Source organism: Syngnathus acus, chromosome 17 (assembly GCF_901709675.1).
Source record: "Syngnathus acus chromosome 17, fSynAcu1.2, whole genome shotgun sequence".
Taxonomy (NCBI): domain Eukaryota; kingdom Metazoa; phylum Chordata; class Actinopteri; order Syngnathiformes; family Syngnathidae; genus Syngnathus; species Syngnathus acus.
In genome coordinates, this window is record NC_051102.1 from 2,563,633 (window position 1) to 2,582,911 (window position 19,279).

The 19,279-nt window shown below is 41.9% G+C and overlaps 3 protein-coding genes across 4 annotated transcripts in view; 2 read left to right on the forward strand and 1 right to left on the reverse strand.

The window, feature by feature from the left end:
• Window positions 1–1,910: 1,910 nt before the first annotated feature.
• si:rp71-39b20.4 (potassium voltage-gated channel subfamily V member 2) lies at window positions 1,911–4,459 on the reverse strand. The gene is made up of 4 exons (XM_037275384.1): window positions 3,776–4,459; window positions 3,067–3,700; window positions 2,750–2,875; window positions 1,911–2,240 (listed from the first exon to the last, which is right to left on the reverse strand). Exons 1-4 carry the CDS (start codon window positions 4,303–4,305, stop codon window positions 1,923–1,925), a joined length of 1,608 nt encoding a protein of 535 aa, XP_037131279.1. The 5' UTR covers window positions 4,306–4,459; the 3' UTR covers window positions 1,911–1,922.
• A 613-nt stretch (window positions 4,460–5,072) lies between these two features.
• rps28 (ribosomal protein S28) lies at window positions 5,073–6,326 on the forward strand. 2 transcript variants are annotated; one of them, XM_037275448.1, is made up of 4 exons: window positions 5,073–5,156; window positions 5,443–5,490; window positions 5,924–6,046; window positions 6,185–6,326. In XM_037275448.1, the coding sequence occupies exons 1-3, from the start codon at window positions 5,118–5,120 to the stop codon at window positions 6,044–6,046; spliced, it is 210 nt and encodes a 69-aa protein (XP_037131343.1). In that variant the 5' UTR covers window positions 5,073–5,117; the 3' UTR covers window positions 6,185–6,326. The 2 variants fall into 2 exon arrangements, with proteins under 2 accessions (XP_037131343.1, XP_037131342.1); XM_037275447.1 differs by having other exon boundaries at window positions 6,201–6,326.
• Window positions 6,327–13,599: 7,273 nt separating this feature from the next.
• The window catches only part of angptl4 (angiopoietin-like 4), a 6,596-nt gene continuing 916 nt past the window's right edge, over window positions 13,600–19,279 (forward strand). The window contains exons 1-7 of the mRNA XM_037275400.1: window positions 13,600–14,513; window positions 15,320–15,430; window positions 15,845–15,929; window positions 17,736–17,849; window positions 17,948–18,043; window positions 18,174–18,458; window positions 18,779–19,279. The exon at window positions 18,779–19,279 is cut by the window's right edge and continues 916 nt beyond it. Coding sequence (XP_037131295.1) covers window positions 14,028–14,513; window positions 15,320–15,430; window positions 15,845–15,929; window positions 17,736–17,849; window positions 17,948–18,043; window positions 18,174–18,458; window positions 18,779–18,963 — 1,362 coding nt within the window. The 5' untranslated portion in view covers window positions 13,600–14,027 and the 3' untranslated portion in view covers window positions 18,964–19,279. The remainder of the gene's footprint in view (window positions 14,514–15,319; window positions 15,431–15,844; window positions 15,930–17,735; window positions 17,850–17,947; window positions 18,044–18,173; window positions 18,459–18,778) is intronic.

Below are 19,279 nucleotides of genomic sequence, written 5' to 3' on the forward strand. Positions count from 1 at the left end.
CCAAGAGTGTAATATCGGATGAGATGACTAATGAAGAGGTTGAAGGGTCTTATATGTGTGCTCGACCTGAACTGATAGCATCCAAAATGCTGAGGTCACAGAAGGTCTGAAAGATGTATTCAGCCTCGGAGGAAGGAAAAGCATGTGCTGACCTGGAGAGATTGAGAGTGATGAAACTTCATTCAAGGCCTCAGTTCTCATTGAGCTAAAAAAAAAAAAAATGATGATATGAGTGCTTCTCTTCGAAAACTTCAGTGAGAACGCATTGGGTAAAATATATGAAAATAGCTTCACTTAATCTGATTTCACGTTCTGCTTTAGGGCAAGGGGTGTCAAGCTCATTTTTGTCACGGGCCATTTTGTAGTTACGGCTTTTCTCCGAGGACCATTATGACAGTCAACCCAGATAAATGTTAGAAGTGATGGATTGCTAGTTTTGAAATCAAAAGTCAAAGACAGTTTGTTCAATTATCATTTAAATTGTACCCCTAGTGGCCAATATGACAAAAAGGTGCTCCTGCTTTTTTGTTCAATGACACTTTGTCCTCTTTCGTGGCTTAATGAACTTATGACAGGAGGTAGCCAACACAGCCAGCAGCACAGCGCAAGGTGTTGGGCCAACTCACTTTTGGCACCTACACAGCAATTACTGTATATGGAGCACGATGGGATTATGCCAACAACATCAACAAATGCTCTTTTCACAAGTTGAGCAGTTTATAGGACCCGGGGGGGGTCCCTCAAAAACACAAAAGTAGAAGACTGGACATTTGTTCAGACACTTTAAGTGTGGTACCAGAATAGCACAGCTCATGATTACGCTTTGTCCTTGTCTGGACAGGAGGGAGGCGCAAGTGCAAATCCCAGTAATCCTTGACAACAAAAATGACACTGTTAGACTTGACGGCTGGTGTCACATACACCCTGCTGCTCCTCCATGTCCACTTTGATGCACACATAGCATGTTTTTTTTGTTTTTTTTTATAGTTGTGTAATTTATCAAAAGCCCATCCCACAAATAGTGAAAATCCATGTATAATTTATATACAAATCCATCCATTTTCTGTACCGCTCTGTCCACACAGGGGTCGCGAGCGTGCTGGAGCCTATCCCAGCCATCATCGGGGGACACCCTGAACCGGTTGCCAGCCAATCGCAGGGCACACAGAGACGAACAACCATCCGCACTCGCACTCATACCTAGGGGCAATTTGGAGTGCTCAATCGGCCTACCAAGCATGTTTTTGGGATGTGGGAGGAAACCGGAGCGCCCGGAGAAAACCCACACGGAGAGAACATGTAAACTCCACACAGGGAGGGCCGGAGGTGGAATCGAACCCGCACCCTCCTAACCGTGAGGCAGACGTGCTACCCAGTGTGCCACCGAGCCGCCCTGATATACAAATGAAAACATTAATTCTTCTGACAATGCACATTGTAGTCATGTATTTTTCACAAAAACATGGGAATCTCCAGAATTCTACAATAATACCCCAAAATTTGCTAGATTTGTTACTCCAGAATAGTCACTACAAATGTTTTGGGAATTTGCATGAAACAGAAATGTCGACCCAAAAACACCCTAAGTCAAATCACAAAGTAACAAAGTCAGAGTCCTTTATTTTCTACACCTGAGAGAATTTTTACGCAATCCTTAATAATCTGCCACTGACAGCATGTTGACAACCTTCACTTTGCATATCACCATTATAATTTACATGTATGAACACACGAGTGAGTATCTTTGTATTTTTGGAAGATAGCATAGCACCAGTATTGTCTGGTAGTTGTCTTCACTTCCTCATCTGCATTGTTCATAATGCTACTAAAGTGGCAAGCAGCTGCAGGTCTTTTGAGGCCCACACGTCTTAAGGCCATTTAGGGTTAATGAGGTTGCAATCTGCCTGATTTTTTTATTTTTTTTATTCTTCTCCCTCAAAAGTAGTCTGCCTTCCACTGGGCCGATAGTGAACCTCATCGTCGGAGTCCTCGACCTGGGTTTGCAAGCAGTTGTTACATTTATTTCTCAGACGTCTCTCGAGCTGGAAGGTACGCTCGGTGTTTGAAAAGGTGTACTCTTGCTCCTTCAGTTTGGCGTAGTAGTCGGAAAACTTGTTGAAGAGAATGGAAATGGGCATGCCGTTGAGAATGATGCCGAAAGAGATGCAGCCAAAGGCCACACAGCGCCCCAGATAGGAGATGGGGACCACGTCTCCGTAGCCCACGGTGGAGATGCTCACCTTGACAAATAAAATAAATGCGTTGTTAACAATCAAGATGTTTTTGAATGAATCCACTGAACAAAATAATAATAGTAATAATAATAATAATTGTTGTTGTTGTTGTTGTTGTTGTTGTTGTTGTTATTATTATTATTATCATTATTATTATTATTATCAGTTGCTGAGCTTTTTAGGAGCGAGTTGCAAATTCCTTCAAATGTAATCACTGAGTCATTGCAGTGGATTAGACACAAATAAGTCAAAAGCGGCCCCTCAAAAACAAATACCTAAATGAAAGAGGGGGTAATGGACCAAAAAAATTATTTAACAAAATAGATGACATATGGCAATGTCGGGGATTTGTGAAATGTGCCTAAGTCCAGCTGTTCGTTATGATAACATCATTGGATTGTTTTTCTTTTTTTCCATTCCAAAATAGGAGCCACCTGTTTTAAAGTCTGTCCTCCAAGTTTGCTGTCATATTTAAATAAATATTTTGAGGAGGGCCACCCCCCTCATATCCTTACCGCTGCCCACCACCAGGCATCCGGGATGCTGCTGAATGGTGTTCCAGGCTGGTCCACCTCGACTGAATGCATCAGAGCTGAGAAGGTAAAGATTCCCATGGCGATGAAGAGAAACAGACAACACACCTAAAAGACAATCATGCAAAAACAACTGTTTAGTTTTTTTTCAAATACAACATTGTTGAATGCACAATTTTACATAGATTGATTGTGTCCTGTGAAAACAATTGGTTCAAACTTAACATATACTGCATTTCATTTTGGAAAGGAGCTTTTTGATTGCATCTAAGATTTGTTTGGATGTTTTTGCTTCCTACCTGCTCAGAACATTGACGAATGGTGAAACCAAACGCCCTCATGCCTGTAGAGTGTCGGGCGAGCTTGAGAATCCGGAAGATGCGCATTAACTTGACAACTTTGAGCACCTTGCTGACTTTGCTGACCCTCGCCATGGCCTTCAAATCTTCCTTTGCACTCATGTCCTCCGAATCGATCACAAACGTCTCAAACATGATCTGGAGGAAGTAGGGCATGACGGCCACAATGTCGACAAAGTTGAGAGCGCTCTTGACAAAATGCTTGATGTCGGACGTGGTGAGCAAGCGCAAGAAGTACTCCATCGTGAAGAAAAGGATGGAGGCGATCTCCACCCACTCCATGTAGGTTTTGCCGGCCAGTTTGTATCTCCTGAGTTCGTCCACTGTGTTCATCGTCATGGAAACGATGGAGATGAGCACAAAGAGACTGGAAAACACAGCAAAGGCTTTGGCTGGCATGGAAGAGTACGGGTTCTCCATCAGGTCCCAGAGAATCTTCCGAAGTTTGCCGAGAAACATGGTCTTGTAGCCCTCGTCGTCTTGGTGAGGTTTGATCTCATCGATGAGCTCCTGGTTGACCTTCAGTTGGTCTCTTATGTCATCCACCTTCTCCTCAAACAGAATACGGCAGCACCTGAGGAGAGCAAGAAGATGCAATCGAACCAATTTGACTCGTACGATTAAACGAGAATGAAAATGAATACCACACCTTGGCGTGTCCTTCAGTTTCAGCCCCCAAAAAGCCATCTCTTCTTCAAAGTTAACAGGGCAGAGACTCTCCATCACCCACAAAACGTTGCTGCAGTAATAGTGGAAGATGTAATGGAAAAACATCGGGTCCCTGTCAAAAAAGAATTCATTGTTCTGAACGTTGTAATCGTCACAGAGCGTCAGACGCTTGGACGGATCTTCACACAGGGCCAAGATTCCAATTCTGGTTTTGGGGTGTCGCAGGACCAGATGTTTGGGAATGTGAAACACCTTCCCGCCCACGTTGAGGTTCACGATGTTTGGTTTCCTCAATTTTGATGAGTCCTTGCGCTCCGCTTTCTGCTCATCCACCGTGTCCAGGTTGTCCATGGATGTCCATAACTTCACAGAACTGTCCTGAGAAAAAGGGAATTCACCCTCTTGCTCCTCTATGCTTTGTGAAAAGCTCCTATCCCGTTTAATCGTGGCAAAAAGACTAGAGCGCCGCTTCTTCAGCACTTTCAACTTGGGTTTAACAACCTCCATCATGGCGGCTCCTCACCTTCAATTCTACAGAGGAAGTCAGTGGATGACAACTAGAACATTATTCCGCAGAATCGCCATTTAAACCAGATGGGGGTAAAATGCTTACAAGTTGAAAAAGCTGCAGTTTCTCAGCATGCAAGAAGATCAGGTGCACGAGTCGGGGATTCAGCTGCCTCACTGATTCTCTAATCCTATTGCTGCTCTTTCTGTCCAAACGCAAGTTAAAAATACTGTTCACAGGGATTAGTGTCGTGATTTAAGGCTTGGAGCTCTGACGACAACGAGAGTGTTAGGATAATGGTGTTGCGTTACCAACGAAGCTGTGAACCATCCAAGTCCATACTAATAATAAAGACTAATTCTGATGTCAGGGTCCAACCGAGTTTCAAAATTGAAAGTTGAACATTATGATATGCAATATTGTTAGCTCAAAGAAAATATGTAATAAATGAAAAGTTTACACATTTATTTAAGTAAGCCTTGTGTCCACTATTTGTCAAGTACCGTTTTGTTAAGATGTTTTGAAACTTGACTTGTTGGTATCATAAAGAATGCTCTCGTAGGGTTATACATAATAAAAGAGTCCAAGTGCACCATCTTCAGGTGAATGACGGTATGGTCCACAGTCTAATTGCATTTTATTATTTAAAAATGTATTTTTCATTTTGAGTCCGGTTATCATAGATATACACAACTTCAATACTAAAAGTAGTACATATTAATTAAATAAATGTCAAACTTTAAACGACTCCGACATCGTTGTGTTTGAGTACTTCCGCCTTTTCTGCGACGTCCTTTCCGGTCGAACCACCAACATGGATGCCAGCCGCGTGCAGCCGATCAAGCTCGCAAGAGTAAGAAAAGCTCAATTTCAGTTCGATTTATCCACTCGACACGATTATGTAGTCTGTATGTTATTCAGTGTCCCACTACAAACCGAAATGTTTTAGTTAAACGACAGTGTTTGGCCGGATTATTCACCGGCTCGACTCGCCTTTCTGTTACGGAGGCCTGTCGGTCCGATTGCTAACTTCGGAAGCTAAGCTAACGTTATTAAACGCCGTTGATGCCTAGTTTACGGTTTTGAAATTTTCCAAAAGGTTTTGGCAGTATGTGATAAACATTTTATGAAAATTTCAGGTTACCAGGGTGCTTGGAAGAACTGGCTCCCAGGGACAATGTACACAGGTATGTCATTGTATGTCGAGGCTTAAATGTTTATTAGTATCGACTGATCAATATTCAATGGTGTCTATCATTGAAATTGTATGTTTTGATAATATTCCATATGTATTTTACCTTACCCCCTTAAAAATGACATCTTAAACATCTATGGCACACTTTGTCCAACCTTGCATTTGATTATTTTATTTATTCAAACACATATGATGTGCACCTTTATTGAGCCAAGTCACATGTTTTACAGTAAATTCTCAGGGCACATCAGACAAATGTCACAAAATTATGTATTAAAAATTACACAGGTTATTTAACTTCTGTCATTGAGTGTATGAGCATCACAAGAAATTTGATAATTTCCTAGGGCACATCAGATTGGAACTCCCTCTCCCAGAAGTTAAATTTTAGATCTGAAATAACGAATGTCCCCGATTCTTCGTAGGTCCGTGTTGAGTTCATGGACGACAGTAACCGTTCCATCATCAGGAACGTAAAGGGCCCAGTCAGAGAAGGAGATGTGCTGACGCTTCTGGAGTCTGAAAGAGAAGCCAGGAGGCTGCGATAGGTGAGCTCATCACAACAGTTGTTATAGTTTTCGCATTTGGTATGTCTTTGTTTCTCCAAGCTTGGTTACAAACATGCTGTATCTTAATTTATTTGTCTCAAATGGCTGTTTTTTCTCATTGCTGTTTTTTTTTTTTTTTATTCCCTCCCTCCAGAGAGCCCGCTGAAGTTGTGGTGCTGGCCCGACGTTGTGGAGCACATGACTCTGTCAAGTTTCATACGCCAAGGCTGACATCTCACTCATTCAAATGTTTTTCAAATAAATATGGTCTGTGAGAGAACGATGTGCATGTCTTTTTTTGCCATATATAACAGTCATATCAAGTACAAGCAGAATGGCTTGTACTAAACATCATAGCATTAGCTCTTTGAATCCTCAAATTGTATGGTATAATGTGTCTGAGTTAAACCTATAAAAAGTTTTGCGATGGTGATCCAAATATTTCATTTCAAAGTAAGCGACTGGAAAAAAATGTTTGGGTGTTCAGTACAGGCAAATTGTAACAGCAACGCGGACCACACCGAATTTTAGAAGCTGCATCGGGAAAGAAGGAGTGACATCCTTTCGTAATTTAAAATACATGACTGCCATCAAATAGGATAATCGGCAACGCGCCTCAACGTCATAACACAAAATATCCGCCAGATGGCGCCAGAGTAACATTGCTTAGGCCTGACCACTAAACAGCGGACAGACACCACATTTTCTCTCCCACTTAGTTCAAAAATAATTTTGCGACTATGTGGGTACATATTTTTGAAGTTTTCCCCCGAGGACTGAAGATTCACTGGACAGGTAATTAAAAAGTGAATTACTTCATCGAACCACGGTGAGAGAATTTAGCCACAAATAACAGAAACATGCAGTTGTTGTAGTGTGCAGAAATGTGGAAATAAATGTTCCTCGCTTGACATAATTGTTATCTTACTGTGCTGAATTGTCTTTGTGTGCTAATACACCTTAGGCCAATGAGTTGACTCTTCAGTTGTTTTTGACCATGAAGGAATGCGTCTAAATTCCAACTGGAGGCTGTTGAAGAATTCCAGTGGTTGTTTGAACAGGGAACCAGGTCAGTTTCACTTGTGTGTTGTCCACAAAATCTTCAGCTCCAGGTTGTAGATTTCAGAATTAATCACTTTGTATTTTTCCAACACTTACTGACGTTCTACGAATTAACACAGAGATGTTGATTGCTAGTCTTTTGTGTATTTTTAAGTCTTAAAAGTTGTCATGACACCTTTGCTTGTGTTTGCACACAGCAAGTAAACACAACCTGCTGCTTTGCTCACAGGCAAATGTGCCAGCCAGAAAAGCAACATGAGAAAACAGCAAACAAGTGACAAACAAAGCTATAAGTAGAAGCAGTCGATAATAGGTTCTTCTATGACAATTTATATAATAATCACGATGCCATGTTTCGACTAGTGGGGGCAAAAAAACAGCTTGACTTGAGTTCCACTTTTAAACATCTAAATGGCTCTGAGAAGGCCTGGGAGAAAATTTGGGGGTCAGATGAGAGTCAAGTTGAGCTACGTGACATCAATTCAAGCCACTGTTTTTGGCAGATGAAAAATATGAGCATGTCCCAAGAAACACCATCTGCACAGTGAAGCATGGAAGTGGAAATATTATGTTTTGGGGTACAAGCGATAACTTAACTGCATTGAGGGGGCAATGAAACGAGCCATTTCCTTCCCATTCCCAAACCAAGGCCGCCTCCTTATTTGGCCCCGTGTCGTCAAGGTCAGACTCAGCCAGTAGAAAACAGCAGCAGCGAAACATGTCTTCACATGATTATCTGCAATATTATACCTCATAACATCAATGAGGACAAGGCCACTGTGTCTTCAGTTCAAAAACGTTACTATACATGGTCATTTGAAAAAAGGATGGTCATTTTGAAGTGCCCTGTGAAGTTACAATAAATATATTTCCTAAATCTTACACACCAGAATGTTATTAACAACTATGATAATTTTTAATGGATTTTTTTTTTTTTTATGGTATAGAAGATGAGGCTTTAAAAAAGCGGAAAATCAAGTCGTTGTCTCTGCTCTCAAGCGCCCTGGGCATGTCCGCTGAGTGCAGGCCTCACTCAACTGTCAGTCCAATCACACTAAAAGCTTGCGACTTCGCCAAGCTGGACTTAAAAAAAAAAAGGCACAGGGCTTCAATTCACTAGCTCTCTGGAAACACATGAAAGCTGCATAAAAACCCCGCATGATCAAACGACACTCAAGAGCGATGTACCGCAATGAGAAAAAATAAGCGCAAAAAGGAAGAAATGCTTGATGTTCGACCAGAAAAAGCCAAACATAGCCTGCGGCGCTGTTGATTGGCTTTTAAAAGCGAGGCAAAGAGCAAAAGGGGAGACTTCATCATGCGAAGGTCACAAAACAAGACGGGCATTTATTTAGAGAAGCCTCAAGATGGCCCGCCGCGCACAAGGCATACCAAATGTCTTTTTCAGCAGAATTCGTACACAACGTTTTCACGGCACAACAACAGCAGGTGCACACACAGATGAGAGGCCACGCTGGCTCACATGCTTGGCTGTTGTTGATGGCCGCTGTGGAGAAAGCAATGACAAAACAAAACTTTGTGAACTCTGGCCTGGGACACGGCTGCACTGTCAACTCATCCACATGTTGGCAGGCTTTGGAGTAACCGCAGATGTGGCAGTTTGAGTTTAACAGACAGATGAAATAATAAATTGTGAAATGTTTACGTGTTATACAAAGAGTACAGTATATTTTTTAAAGTATTTTTAGGTCTTTTTTATTTATTCGAATAAAAGTATATCAACAATACCTTTTTATACGGCTATAAATCCAGTGGTTGAAACCAAGTAAATAAAATCCATATATAATATTAATTGTGGGGCACGACATTTGAAGCAAGCAAATTTCAATATGCCATGTTAAATAAACAAACAGGATTGCATTGATAATTAGAAAATCAGGTATTTTTTTACTCTTTTTCTTTTTTTTTTGTTGAAAATTATCTGATCGACCCAGATTCCCAGTTTTCTCTTACATTAACAAATGACAAAAAATACAGTCATACCATATTGAATGGAATCACAATCCTACTGAATCAAAACCAAATCGAATCGTTCCACTTGAATTGTGTTGTACCCAAAGTATTTAAATGTCAAATTATCTTTTACATGTTTATTTCCTTCATTTCATTTGCATTCGGGAGCAAAGAATAACTCATATAAAATAATGTTACTTCTGAGGACACTACAGCAATTAGGAGTACGGATTGGTGAGATTAACACAGATTATAGAGATTATTGAACCAATTGAGCAGATGGTCAGACGTCACACTCTCACACAGCGTGCGGTGTCAAATGCATGAATGACATAAAGTGGATTTGCCTGTATCGTTTTCCTTAACGAGGAAGTCAACCCCCAATTTGTCTTTGAAATAATATGTTCTGTGCAGCCCAACTAGTCGAAACACATTGCTCTAATTAATGTTTCGTTTGAAATATGAATTAAACAGGCAAACTTCACCTGTTTTTAATCCATCTCATGGGGCGGCCATTTTGCCACTTGCTGTCAACTGAAAATTACATCACGGTTTCCAGGTCTCAGGTCACAACTAATCACGGCTCACCAGTTTTCTGAAACTGAGCCATGATTGGTTGTGACCTGAGACCTGGCAAATGTGATGTCATTTTCAGTCGACAGAAAGTAGCAAAATGGCCGCCTCGATTGGAAATAAACTGGTCAATTTTCTGCTTAATTCATATTTCACAAACGCAATATTAATCAGAATGCCGTGTTTAGGCTCGTGAGGGCACATACAGCATATTGTTAAGAAAATTTGGTGGATGACTCCCCCTTTAATTACAAACGAGCCTATAAAGGATCGCTAACACTTTTTTATGATTATGATGAGTTACATTCTACCAGTTACATTTGCATGAAAGTTTGCAAAGAGGTCAGTTGGTTGGTGGGAAGCAAGCACGGAACCACAGTAAAAATGGAAAAAGGGGGTCTGGTTAGGGACCGAGAGCAAACTTTAGGGAGCGAAACTCAGCACCTTGGAGACGTCTTGGTTAGAGAAAAGGGCAAACTGTCTTCTGGAGAGTTCCATCAGTCATTTGTGCAAATCCCCTGACATGTTAAAAATGCTTTTGCGTGATTTAAAGCATGGGATCTATCCTTGACCCTTCTAAAAGTGCTGTCTTGTTTTTCACTTAGGGAATATAATCATCCCAAAATATCACACGGAAAGCCTCGCTTCCAAATGACCTGCTCACGGTCGCACGCACTCTTGTCTGTTTAAGTGAGAATACCAAAGATAAACGATGCCTGTTAAACATAGCAAGCGCTCAGCCAATGTTTGCAGTCTCGGATGAATACGTAACACCGTAAATGAGGACACGATACGACTTTGTGCACCCATTAGGAGCCCAGAGCACACACAGTTGCCGAGGTCAACCACAGACCATACAGTACATGTATGCATAGTTCACAATCTGTACTTTTCTGCGTCCTGCCAGATGGGAGGCTCATTTGGCCCACGAACTGGACAGGAATTCGACGATGAAGCAAACTGATCTTTCAGGTTTAAACAGTATTGGACAGCTACAAAAAAATGTATGTCTTGTTGCCCTATAATACCAACACATGTCCATGCATGACTAGTGTGGAATGAACGAGAAGAATTTGCACAAGTTTGTGCGACACCTACGGAAAATGATTTTATACGTTTAACATCCAAAAGAAGTTTGATACAACTGAACTGTACTTCACAAATGTTCTAAATTGAAGCATTTCATTGCTATCCGTCTTACGCTGTCAATATAGTGATGAAGTTGGGCAATAGAAACTGATTTGTGCGCTTGTGCCACTAGGGGGCAGTAATGAGCTGTATTGGCCTGTAAGACAGAAGCCCTTTTGAGGGGAAACAGGCATGAATAGCAAATATGTATAAGTCTTACTGTAGTTGCGCAAGTGTGCACACCCTCATACCTGGGAGGTGGTTGGGTTCAGAAATGAACAAATCACATTCAAAATCATGTTAAATGGGAACTAACACATCCCTACCACCTATAAAAGTGCCTCTGATGGACCCTAAATAAAGTTCAGGCGTTCCAGGAGGCTTTTTGGGGGGTGCATCATTCATCATTATGCATTATCATACATCCCTTTGCACTAATTGTACAAATATTACTGGCATAATTTCAGATGATTACTTACCACCTAGCAACATGTAATTAATTCTTAATTCTTATAAACCCTCCTTTGTGCTGGTCTTTGTCTGCCTGTCTGTCAAATGTAATCCAAATTTCTGCAGAGTCACGCTAATAAATCAATAGCACGTAATTAGCGCAAGTAACATAATCAAGGCTGCCTTTCATTCATATCAAGTCATAGGCAGGGATAAATGAGTCATTAATAGAAGGAAGCAAGCATGAAGATTTTGTAACAGGGGTTTTTAAGCAATGTCAAATAGTTGTTTTATAGCGATTTCACTTTTTGTTATTTTTTGCCATTTTATCACCTTATTTCAGGTACTTCCTTACACTTACCTCATTATTGACACATTTGCTTGTCATGCTATTTTATTGCGTCGGGCCCAGCGGAGGCCTTGGCTGGCTCTGGTTGAAGATACGACTTCTATTAATGTAACACGTTATATGTAATATTCATAAAATGAATAACTTGTCTTCCACATGTTCTAGCACTCTTTTGTTCCACCCACTCTTCATCCCCTGCTACATGACTAAGAAAAGGGGGTGGGGGGGTGCTGGGGATTTACAGATGTTCCTTGCTTGGAATCTGTGTGAAAGGTCAGCATGCCGGTTGCGATGGGAGCGGACATTTTGGGAAATCGAATAAGCAGCTTTGCTGAGGTGTAGATCAGTCACTGATTAGTAACACCCAAATGGCCACAAAAATTCCTGACTATTTCCATTCACATTACTGAGTTTTTTTTTTTTAATACACTGTTCCTCAACCATGCCGATACATGAGATATAATTTGGAATTCATAATGGATATTGATGATTCAATCCATGATGGAATATTGATATGACCAATACTTGACATTGGCCTCATTTCTATACGATTCATTTGTTGGCTGGATCAAGAATGGAACTTTAGAGATACAACAACGTATTTCCATTGGCAATTTTCTCACACAAAAAAAACCAAATCACTTTTTCTCTAATTGGCTCATATGCATCAAATGTTTCTTGTAAATGGGTAAGAACAGTGAGAAGATTTTATTTTTCTGCCAGGAAATCAGCAGCTTTTGGCTATCCTGGCGGAAAAAAACACACACACTTTGCTGAGGCTTTTGTGAGCATAAAGCATGTTTGTCACATTCCAGACACATAAGCAAGGGCCCTATAATTCCTCTGCTGCTCCGATTTTCCCCCGCAGGCACAGTCAGCAGTCAGCAGTTACCTTTCACCTACTTTGTCTGCTCAGTCTTTGTGCTGCGGTCCTGCATCACACAAAACTCCCAGCAGAGGTTGGGTAAAAAAAAAAAAAAGTGCATGTAATGTGGCCCTAGCTTTCCTAGTTTTTTTTGTGCTGTGAACTTTCCCCTAATTCTCACACTGGTTCAGCTTCCCAGCAGACACATTAAAACTTAAAACAAAGGGAATGTCATTCAAATATTCTCTTGAAGCAGCGAATTATTATTTTTTTGTGTGTGTGTGAAACCCACTAATTGGAAAATGTTTTACACTTCCATCATTGTTATCTTGATTTAAGTGGCAATCAATTGATGCAGATTTTTAAAAATTCTCTTATTGGTTGATGACAATTGAATGTAATTTCTCTGGTGATAGAAGTTGAACAATTTATTATTATTTTTGTACTCGACTATAATACAATGAAAGTTGAGTTATTACATAAATGATGATATTTTTTCAGCCCAGTGTACGACTCCCCAACCCTTGAACAACCTTTCCGTGTTGTTTGTTCTTGGTCAAGGCCTGTGAACAACCAACATTTTTTTTGCAACATTGCGTAATGATTTTACTTTCCTTAAGAAATTTGACACCTCTGTTTTGTTTCAATTGACATCTCTCATGTTGGAGCCATGATTCAATCCACTTGGTCCAAAGTGTGTTAGCAAGCAGAGCTACCGTAATTTTCGGACTATAAGTCGCACCGGAGTATAAGTCGCACCAGCCATAAAATGCCCAAAAAAGTGAAAAAAAACCATATATATGTATATAAGTCGCTCCTGAGTATAAGTCGCCCCCCCACCCAAACTATGAAAAAAAAACGCGACTTATAGTCCGAAAATGACGGTAATCTGATGCAGGTGTTAGTTTAGGGAATAGAAATGTACAGTGTGATTCCATAATTTTATTCCTCAAAATTGAATGATTCCATATTTTTTTCCTTCTCCTTTGTCTAAAAATGTAACTGTCCCTGATTACCACTTTTTTATTTCTTTTATTTCTGATTGTTAAAGGCAGAAAGTTGCCATTTGAAATAGTTTTTTGTCATCTATGTGATCTGCTGGGTTTTTTTTTTCTTCTAATTGAAACAACTGAATGAACATCCTCTCAGAATGGACATCGCATAATTGTTGCCAAGGATTGTACAACACTGAATTTGGTCTTCCTTGTATACTGTAAAAAAAAAAAGCATATAGGACGACTGCGTATCAAACGAGTCATGAACTTTGACCTTCCCGGTATATTTCGACATGGGTAAAGCAATCCCACATTGTACAATGAACCTACAGGATATCTCTCTCAAGACGATGGGTTCATACAATCATGATCCCCCTCCGCCTGGCTAACAGAGAGGTGGAGGAGGGACAGAAATCTGAGCGAGGGTGCGGCCCTCCTTCTCCTGAGGGAACCAATGACGAGCCGCTTGCAGCTTAGACACGAGGGCTGTGGAAGTATATAACATCTGAGCTTTGACTGTCCGGCCAGGAGCCACAGCTCGAACATTCAAACCCAAAAGAGAGAAGAGACAGACACCTGGAGACAATGAAGACCACGCTAGCCACTCTGACTCTGTGCCTGGTGCTCATCATGGCCACGGGCTTTCCACTGGAGAAGAAAGGGAGCACGGAGAAGGAGAAACGTGTGCAGTTCGCAGCCTGGGACGATGTCAATGTCATTGCCCACGGCCTCCTGCAGCTGGGCCAGGGTCTCAAGGAGCATGTGGACAAAACCAAAGTCCAGATGAGGGACATCTTCACCAAGCTCAAGGTCTACAACCGCACCGTCGGCGAGCTGGGCAAGGAGAGCCAGAGGCTGAGGGCCGAGGGGGAGGCCCTGAAGGCTCGGGCCCGGGGGCTGGAGGACAGAGAGGGGCAGCTGCTCAATGTCACGGCCGAGCTGAGGGAGACCACGGACGAGATGCAGCAGGAGAGGGCTGCGTTGAAGGACAGGTTGAGCCGGCTGGAGGAGAGTCTGGAAAATTCGGTACAGGGGGACATGAAGAATGGCACAGATGCACACAGCATCCAGGTAAGAAGACTTTTACCATTGAGAACTTTTCATACACGGGACTCACAAGGTGCTTCACAATGTCAGCAGTCACAAAAAGTTCATTAAGGGAAAGCTACACAGTCCCTGTGGCGACACAGATTAAATTTGTGGCCACAAATATGATATGACGTCACGTGTGCATAAAATACTTATTTGAGTGTTTAGTATTCTTCCAAACTCAGGACACCTTGCCAAACAAATGAAGCGCACCTCTGTTAGAACCAGGATGTCCTGCACGAAGGTGCGCTTGATTTGTTTACCTATTTGTCCAGGAATGATAAGAATCTTATTAATTTGTATTTTGTGAACACATTGCAATACTTGGTGGCTAATATTTCTGAGTATTTTGTGTGCATGCTATATTCATACATGGCTACAATTGAATAACTTGTGGTTACAAATTATTAAATTGTGACCACAAAATATTTTGTGCACAAATTATCCATAATGTGGCAAGAAATTTACGTGTGTAGAAGCGCTGGAGTGGGGGTTGGGTCTCCGGCGTCTCGCGATGAACGTGTTATTCGTGTTGTACGTGCGTGGAAACAAGCCAGCGTAGCCGACTGAAACTTCTAAGCAGTGTATATTGGACACATCCGCACTCTCTATTACATAACCACCCGTGGGCCGGGTGGAGGGAAAATGGTAGTTTCACTTTGTTGCAATGAACAAATGCCGGAGTCCGCAGATTAAGCGAATTTTACGCAAAGGTGCAATTAAAAAGGAAAAAATTGATTATGATCAAATGCCAATTTTCGAATTAATGCGTGTATTTGTTTATTTAGATAATGCTGGAGGCTCAAAACAGACGCATCGACGATCTGATGGCACGAATGAATCTGCAGCAGGAGAAGCTCGACAAGCAGAACGTGCGCATTAGAACCCTGCAAAGTCAGGTGAGCACGTTGATGCCAGTTTAGCACGTTGCTTGCTAAATGTATCAATTTTTCAGACTACCCAAGCAACTTTCACACCATTAAAATGCATTGTATTATTATTATTGTATTGTTTTCACAAATAAAAACGTGATAATAAAACAAACTCATCTTCAATTTAACATGTTTTAAAAAAAAAAAAAATGGCAGCAAACTAGTTCTGTCTAATTGAAGTTACTCAACTAATTTTAAAAGATTGTTGGCATCAAGATGCCACCAAATTGTGTACGTAGACAGTAAATAAGTGAGTTTTCAAGGGCCCAAAAATAAATTGCACGTTTGAAACTGTAATTACATAAATAAATATATATTATCACCTGGAAAGTAGCAACACTGGGAGATCAAAATATCAACTGTGTGTTTTTTTCCTTCCAGATTCAACAGTCAAGGCAAAGGTCGTTCACCAACACCGAAGGCTTCGTTGCAAGCGGCGGCGCCGAGCAACGCGACTCACCAGTCGGTAAGTAAAAGCCAAAAGGCGTCCGAAATCAGTTCTGACACGCCGCCTTAAGTGGCACACAATCTGATGCCAAATGCGGCTGACCATCTGTTGAGTGAAGCCACCAAAGAAGCTTAAATCACTCGCAATTACGATCAAGGAACAGAATCAATTTGGAAACACGCTCCTTTGCCCAGCTTGACTCCAGCACTTGGCAGACGTAATTTGAGCGCCTTAATTAGGACAGAACAATAGAAGATTAAAAGAGGTTAAGCAAATTTATTTTTGGAGCACCATCGTTCAAAAACTGTTTATGAATGTCGCAATCTTGAACGAATCCTGACACACAAACACTCACAATTTCTTTGTGAGATACAGGCTGTAAATCCCGCAATCAAACTCCCAAGTCGTGATGTCACTTACTAGGCCACACCAGTAAACAAATACTACAACACGTTCAGTAATGACACTTGTGTATTCATTTTGTTCTCTGTTTATACAATACAGTGCAGTGCGGTGCTATATTTCTTTGCTAGAAATCTCTCTGGCAAAATGTCAAGTGGGGGAAAGTTCTTCGGTCTCAAGAACAGTCAGTCGGGGTCACGCACGAAAAGCGGATTATACTCCCGCTGATCATTGTGTACAAGACTTCCCTGGCAGACAATTTGTTCTTACGCCTGCCTGTACACGTATCTGTGAACTTTGTACACATATCTTCAGTACATTATTGGCAACATCCCACTTGCTATCGTGTGCATCCCTGAACAACAAGCAACCTTTCACCCAGTTCTGTCAGGGAGTCAGACATCCCTCCTCCTCCTCCTCCCCCATCCTCGCAAACAACACCCACCTCCTCCTCCTCCGGCGCTCTCATCTTAATGACTAAGAAGTGTGTTAAAGTTCAGAAGAACCCCCTGCCCTGAAGCACCACACAGTCACAACTCGCCAAGGGTTCATGTTTCTGGGGTAAAGGTCGATAAATGCAAATGAGGTCTGCGCTTAAACAATAAACAAGAGGATAACCAAGATGATTGACATGTAATTGGATAGGCGCTTCGTAAGGTGTGTCTGGTAACTATGAGACGTGAAATCACATCAAGTACAAAACATGGAAATTAAGTAGAACTTAAACAAATAACATCAATTAATTAGAAAAATAAAATCATTTTTATAAAATATGTCATAAAAAAAATACATGCCAATATAATAATAATAATAATAAATTATATTTATAACGCACTTTATATTCGGAGGAATCTCAAAGTGAATATAAAAGGTGAATGATACAAAGTTGTGAATTTTAATCAGTGGATTGATTAGACACGTGACAGGCCTAAAAGACGCCTCACTACAAAAACAACTGCAGGCCCATAACTCGCCGCTCATGCACAGAGCATGTCTTGGCCATGCACAAAGCATGCACCAGCCATGCACGCCTACGTCATCAACAGGCTGCTTCGCACGTGGGAAAGGCATTCCTGTGGGATGTGGAGGGGGGTTGCCTAGGATGGCGGTTCGAGGAATTTAAAGGAGAGTGGCAATTGACTTAGGGAAGCGTGCTTGGGAACTGGGAGAAAGGTCATATTGATAGCCACAGGAGAAGTTCTCACACAATCTCTGCAGTGGTTGTTACAGGGTCAGAGAGCATGTCAGACATTGTGTTCTATTGCCAAGATAAGATAACTTGGAAGGATAGTTTTATTTGCCAACACTACTTTCAGTGACCTACTTATGAGTACAAAAAAAATATTATTATCTGATGTGTGTAAGAAGTATTTTGGAATTTAGTAAAAATGTATTGACCCATTATTTTTCTTCCTCTTCTAGAGTTGGCATCAGACTGCCACGAGCTGTTCCTGCGAGGGGAGACCACCAGCGGGGTCTACACCATCCAGCCAGAAAACATGGACCCCTTCCCAGTCTTCTGTGAGATGACAGCTGGTGAGTGGAGGGGGAACACTTTTTACGCTTAAGTTTCCAGTTGAAATTCTCTGTTAGTCTTGAAAATGACACCTTTTTCTTTCTGCGCGTCTACCCAGACGGCGGATGGACTGTGGTCCAAAAGCGACAGGATGGTTCTGTGGATTTTGACCAGCTGTGGTCTGCCTACGAGAAAGGCTTTGGCAGCCTCAATGGTAAATTTGAACCTTACACTTCGTCACATTTTCATCCCTGTGGTTCCTCAATCCTTAAAGTCTTAAAGCTGTGACGACCTTGGCTGCCATTCCACTGACCACCGTTTTTTTTTGTTTGTTTGTTTTTTAGGCGAGTTCTGGTTAGGATTGGAAAAGATCTACTCCATAGCCAAGAACGGCGGCTACATCCTGAAAATCAAGCTGTCCGACTGGGGGGATGACTTGGCGTCCATCCGCCTACCTTTCCACCTGGGTGGAGCGGAGAGCAAGTACTCGCTCCAGATCCAGGAGGTCGGCACTTTCAGTCCTCTGGAAAGCTCGCTGGGCTCCGACGCCGCTTCCGGTCTGCCTTTCTCCACCCGCGACCATGACAACGACCACAAGAAGGACACCAATTGCGCCAAGCATCTTTCCGGTGAGATGTTTGAAGGACACCTACGCTTGTTAATAGCTCTGCACCAGAGCAAAAGCATGCACATGCAACAAAGTGATATTTTTTTTTCATGCTGTTTATTGCCACTTCCAGTTAAAGTTTAAACATAAGATAAAGAAAATGACACTTGGTGTGTTTAGCTACCTCACAAGTCCGCTAGCTTAATGCTAATACCCAATGCATAGGGCAATAGATGGGCTAATGACACTAGCACTGATGCCAGTGCTGAACACAAACGGAGTAGCAACACATGTGGACTTTCAGTTCTCATCTAACCTGCTTCCCCTTTTTTTGCACCATAGGTGGCTGGTGGTTCAGTAACTGTGGTCAGTCCAACCTCAATGGGCGATTCTTCCAGAGCCCGCCGCCCAAACAGCGGCACCAGAGAAAGCAGGGAATCTTCTGGAAGACCTGGAGGGGGCGCTACTACCCTCTCAAATCCAGCATGATGATGATCGCCCCTGCCGTGATCGAGGGGAAATCTTAAAGCAAAAAACACATGGTGGGCAAGGTCAAGACAAAAGAGGGGGAGAAAGATGTAGATTTTGGACTATTCTTTCTTTATTGTTAAACTTGGTTCATGTGGTGGAGGTTTTCACCCTCACACCTCATCCAAGGCCCTCAACATAGATGCGGGAAAAGAGGGTGCGGTCTCCTTTCCCAGCATTCCCGAGTCACAGATGAGAAGTCGGCAACAAGTGGGAAGGATTTGACTACTGCGAGTCGCAGCACGTCCGCTGCACCGCCAATCCGACCAGAATTTCCCAACAAGTCAAAGCTCATCAGCAGTTGTTTGGAGGCTG

Excerpts from the sequence above, each read along its gene's own strand:
- si:rp71-39b20.4 (XM_037275384.1), bottom strand. The coding sequence starts at position 4,305 with ATGATGGAGGTTGTTAAACCCAAGTTGAAAGTGCTGAAGAAGCGGCGC. Across the intron at positions 3,701-3,775 it reads AAACTGAAGGACACGCCAAG|GTGCTGCCGTATTCTGTTTG; the intron begins GTGTGGTATTCA and ends TGCTCTCCTCAG. Across the intron at positions 2,241-2,749 it reads ATGCCTGGTGGTGGGCAGCG|GTGAGCATCTCCACCGTGGG; the intron begins GTAAGGATATGA and ends TTATTTGTCAAG.
- rps28 (XM_037275448.1), top strand. The coding sequence starts at position 5,118 with ATGGATGCCAGCCGCGTGCAGCCGATCAAGCTCGCAAGA. Across the intron at positions 5,157-5,442 it reads AGCCGATCAAGCTCGCAAGA|GTTACCAGGGTGCTTGGAAG; the intron begins GTAAGAAAAGCT and ends TGAAAATTTCAG. Across the intron at positions 5,491-5,923 it reads CCCAGGGACAATGTACACAG|GTCCGTGTTGAGTTCATGGA; the intron begins GTATGTCATTGT and ends GATTCTTCGTAG.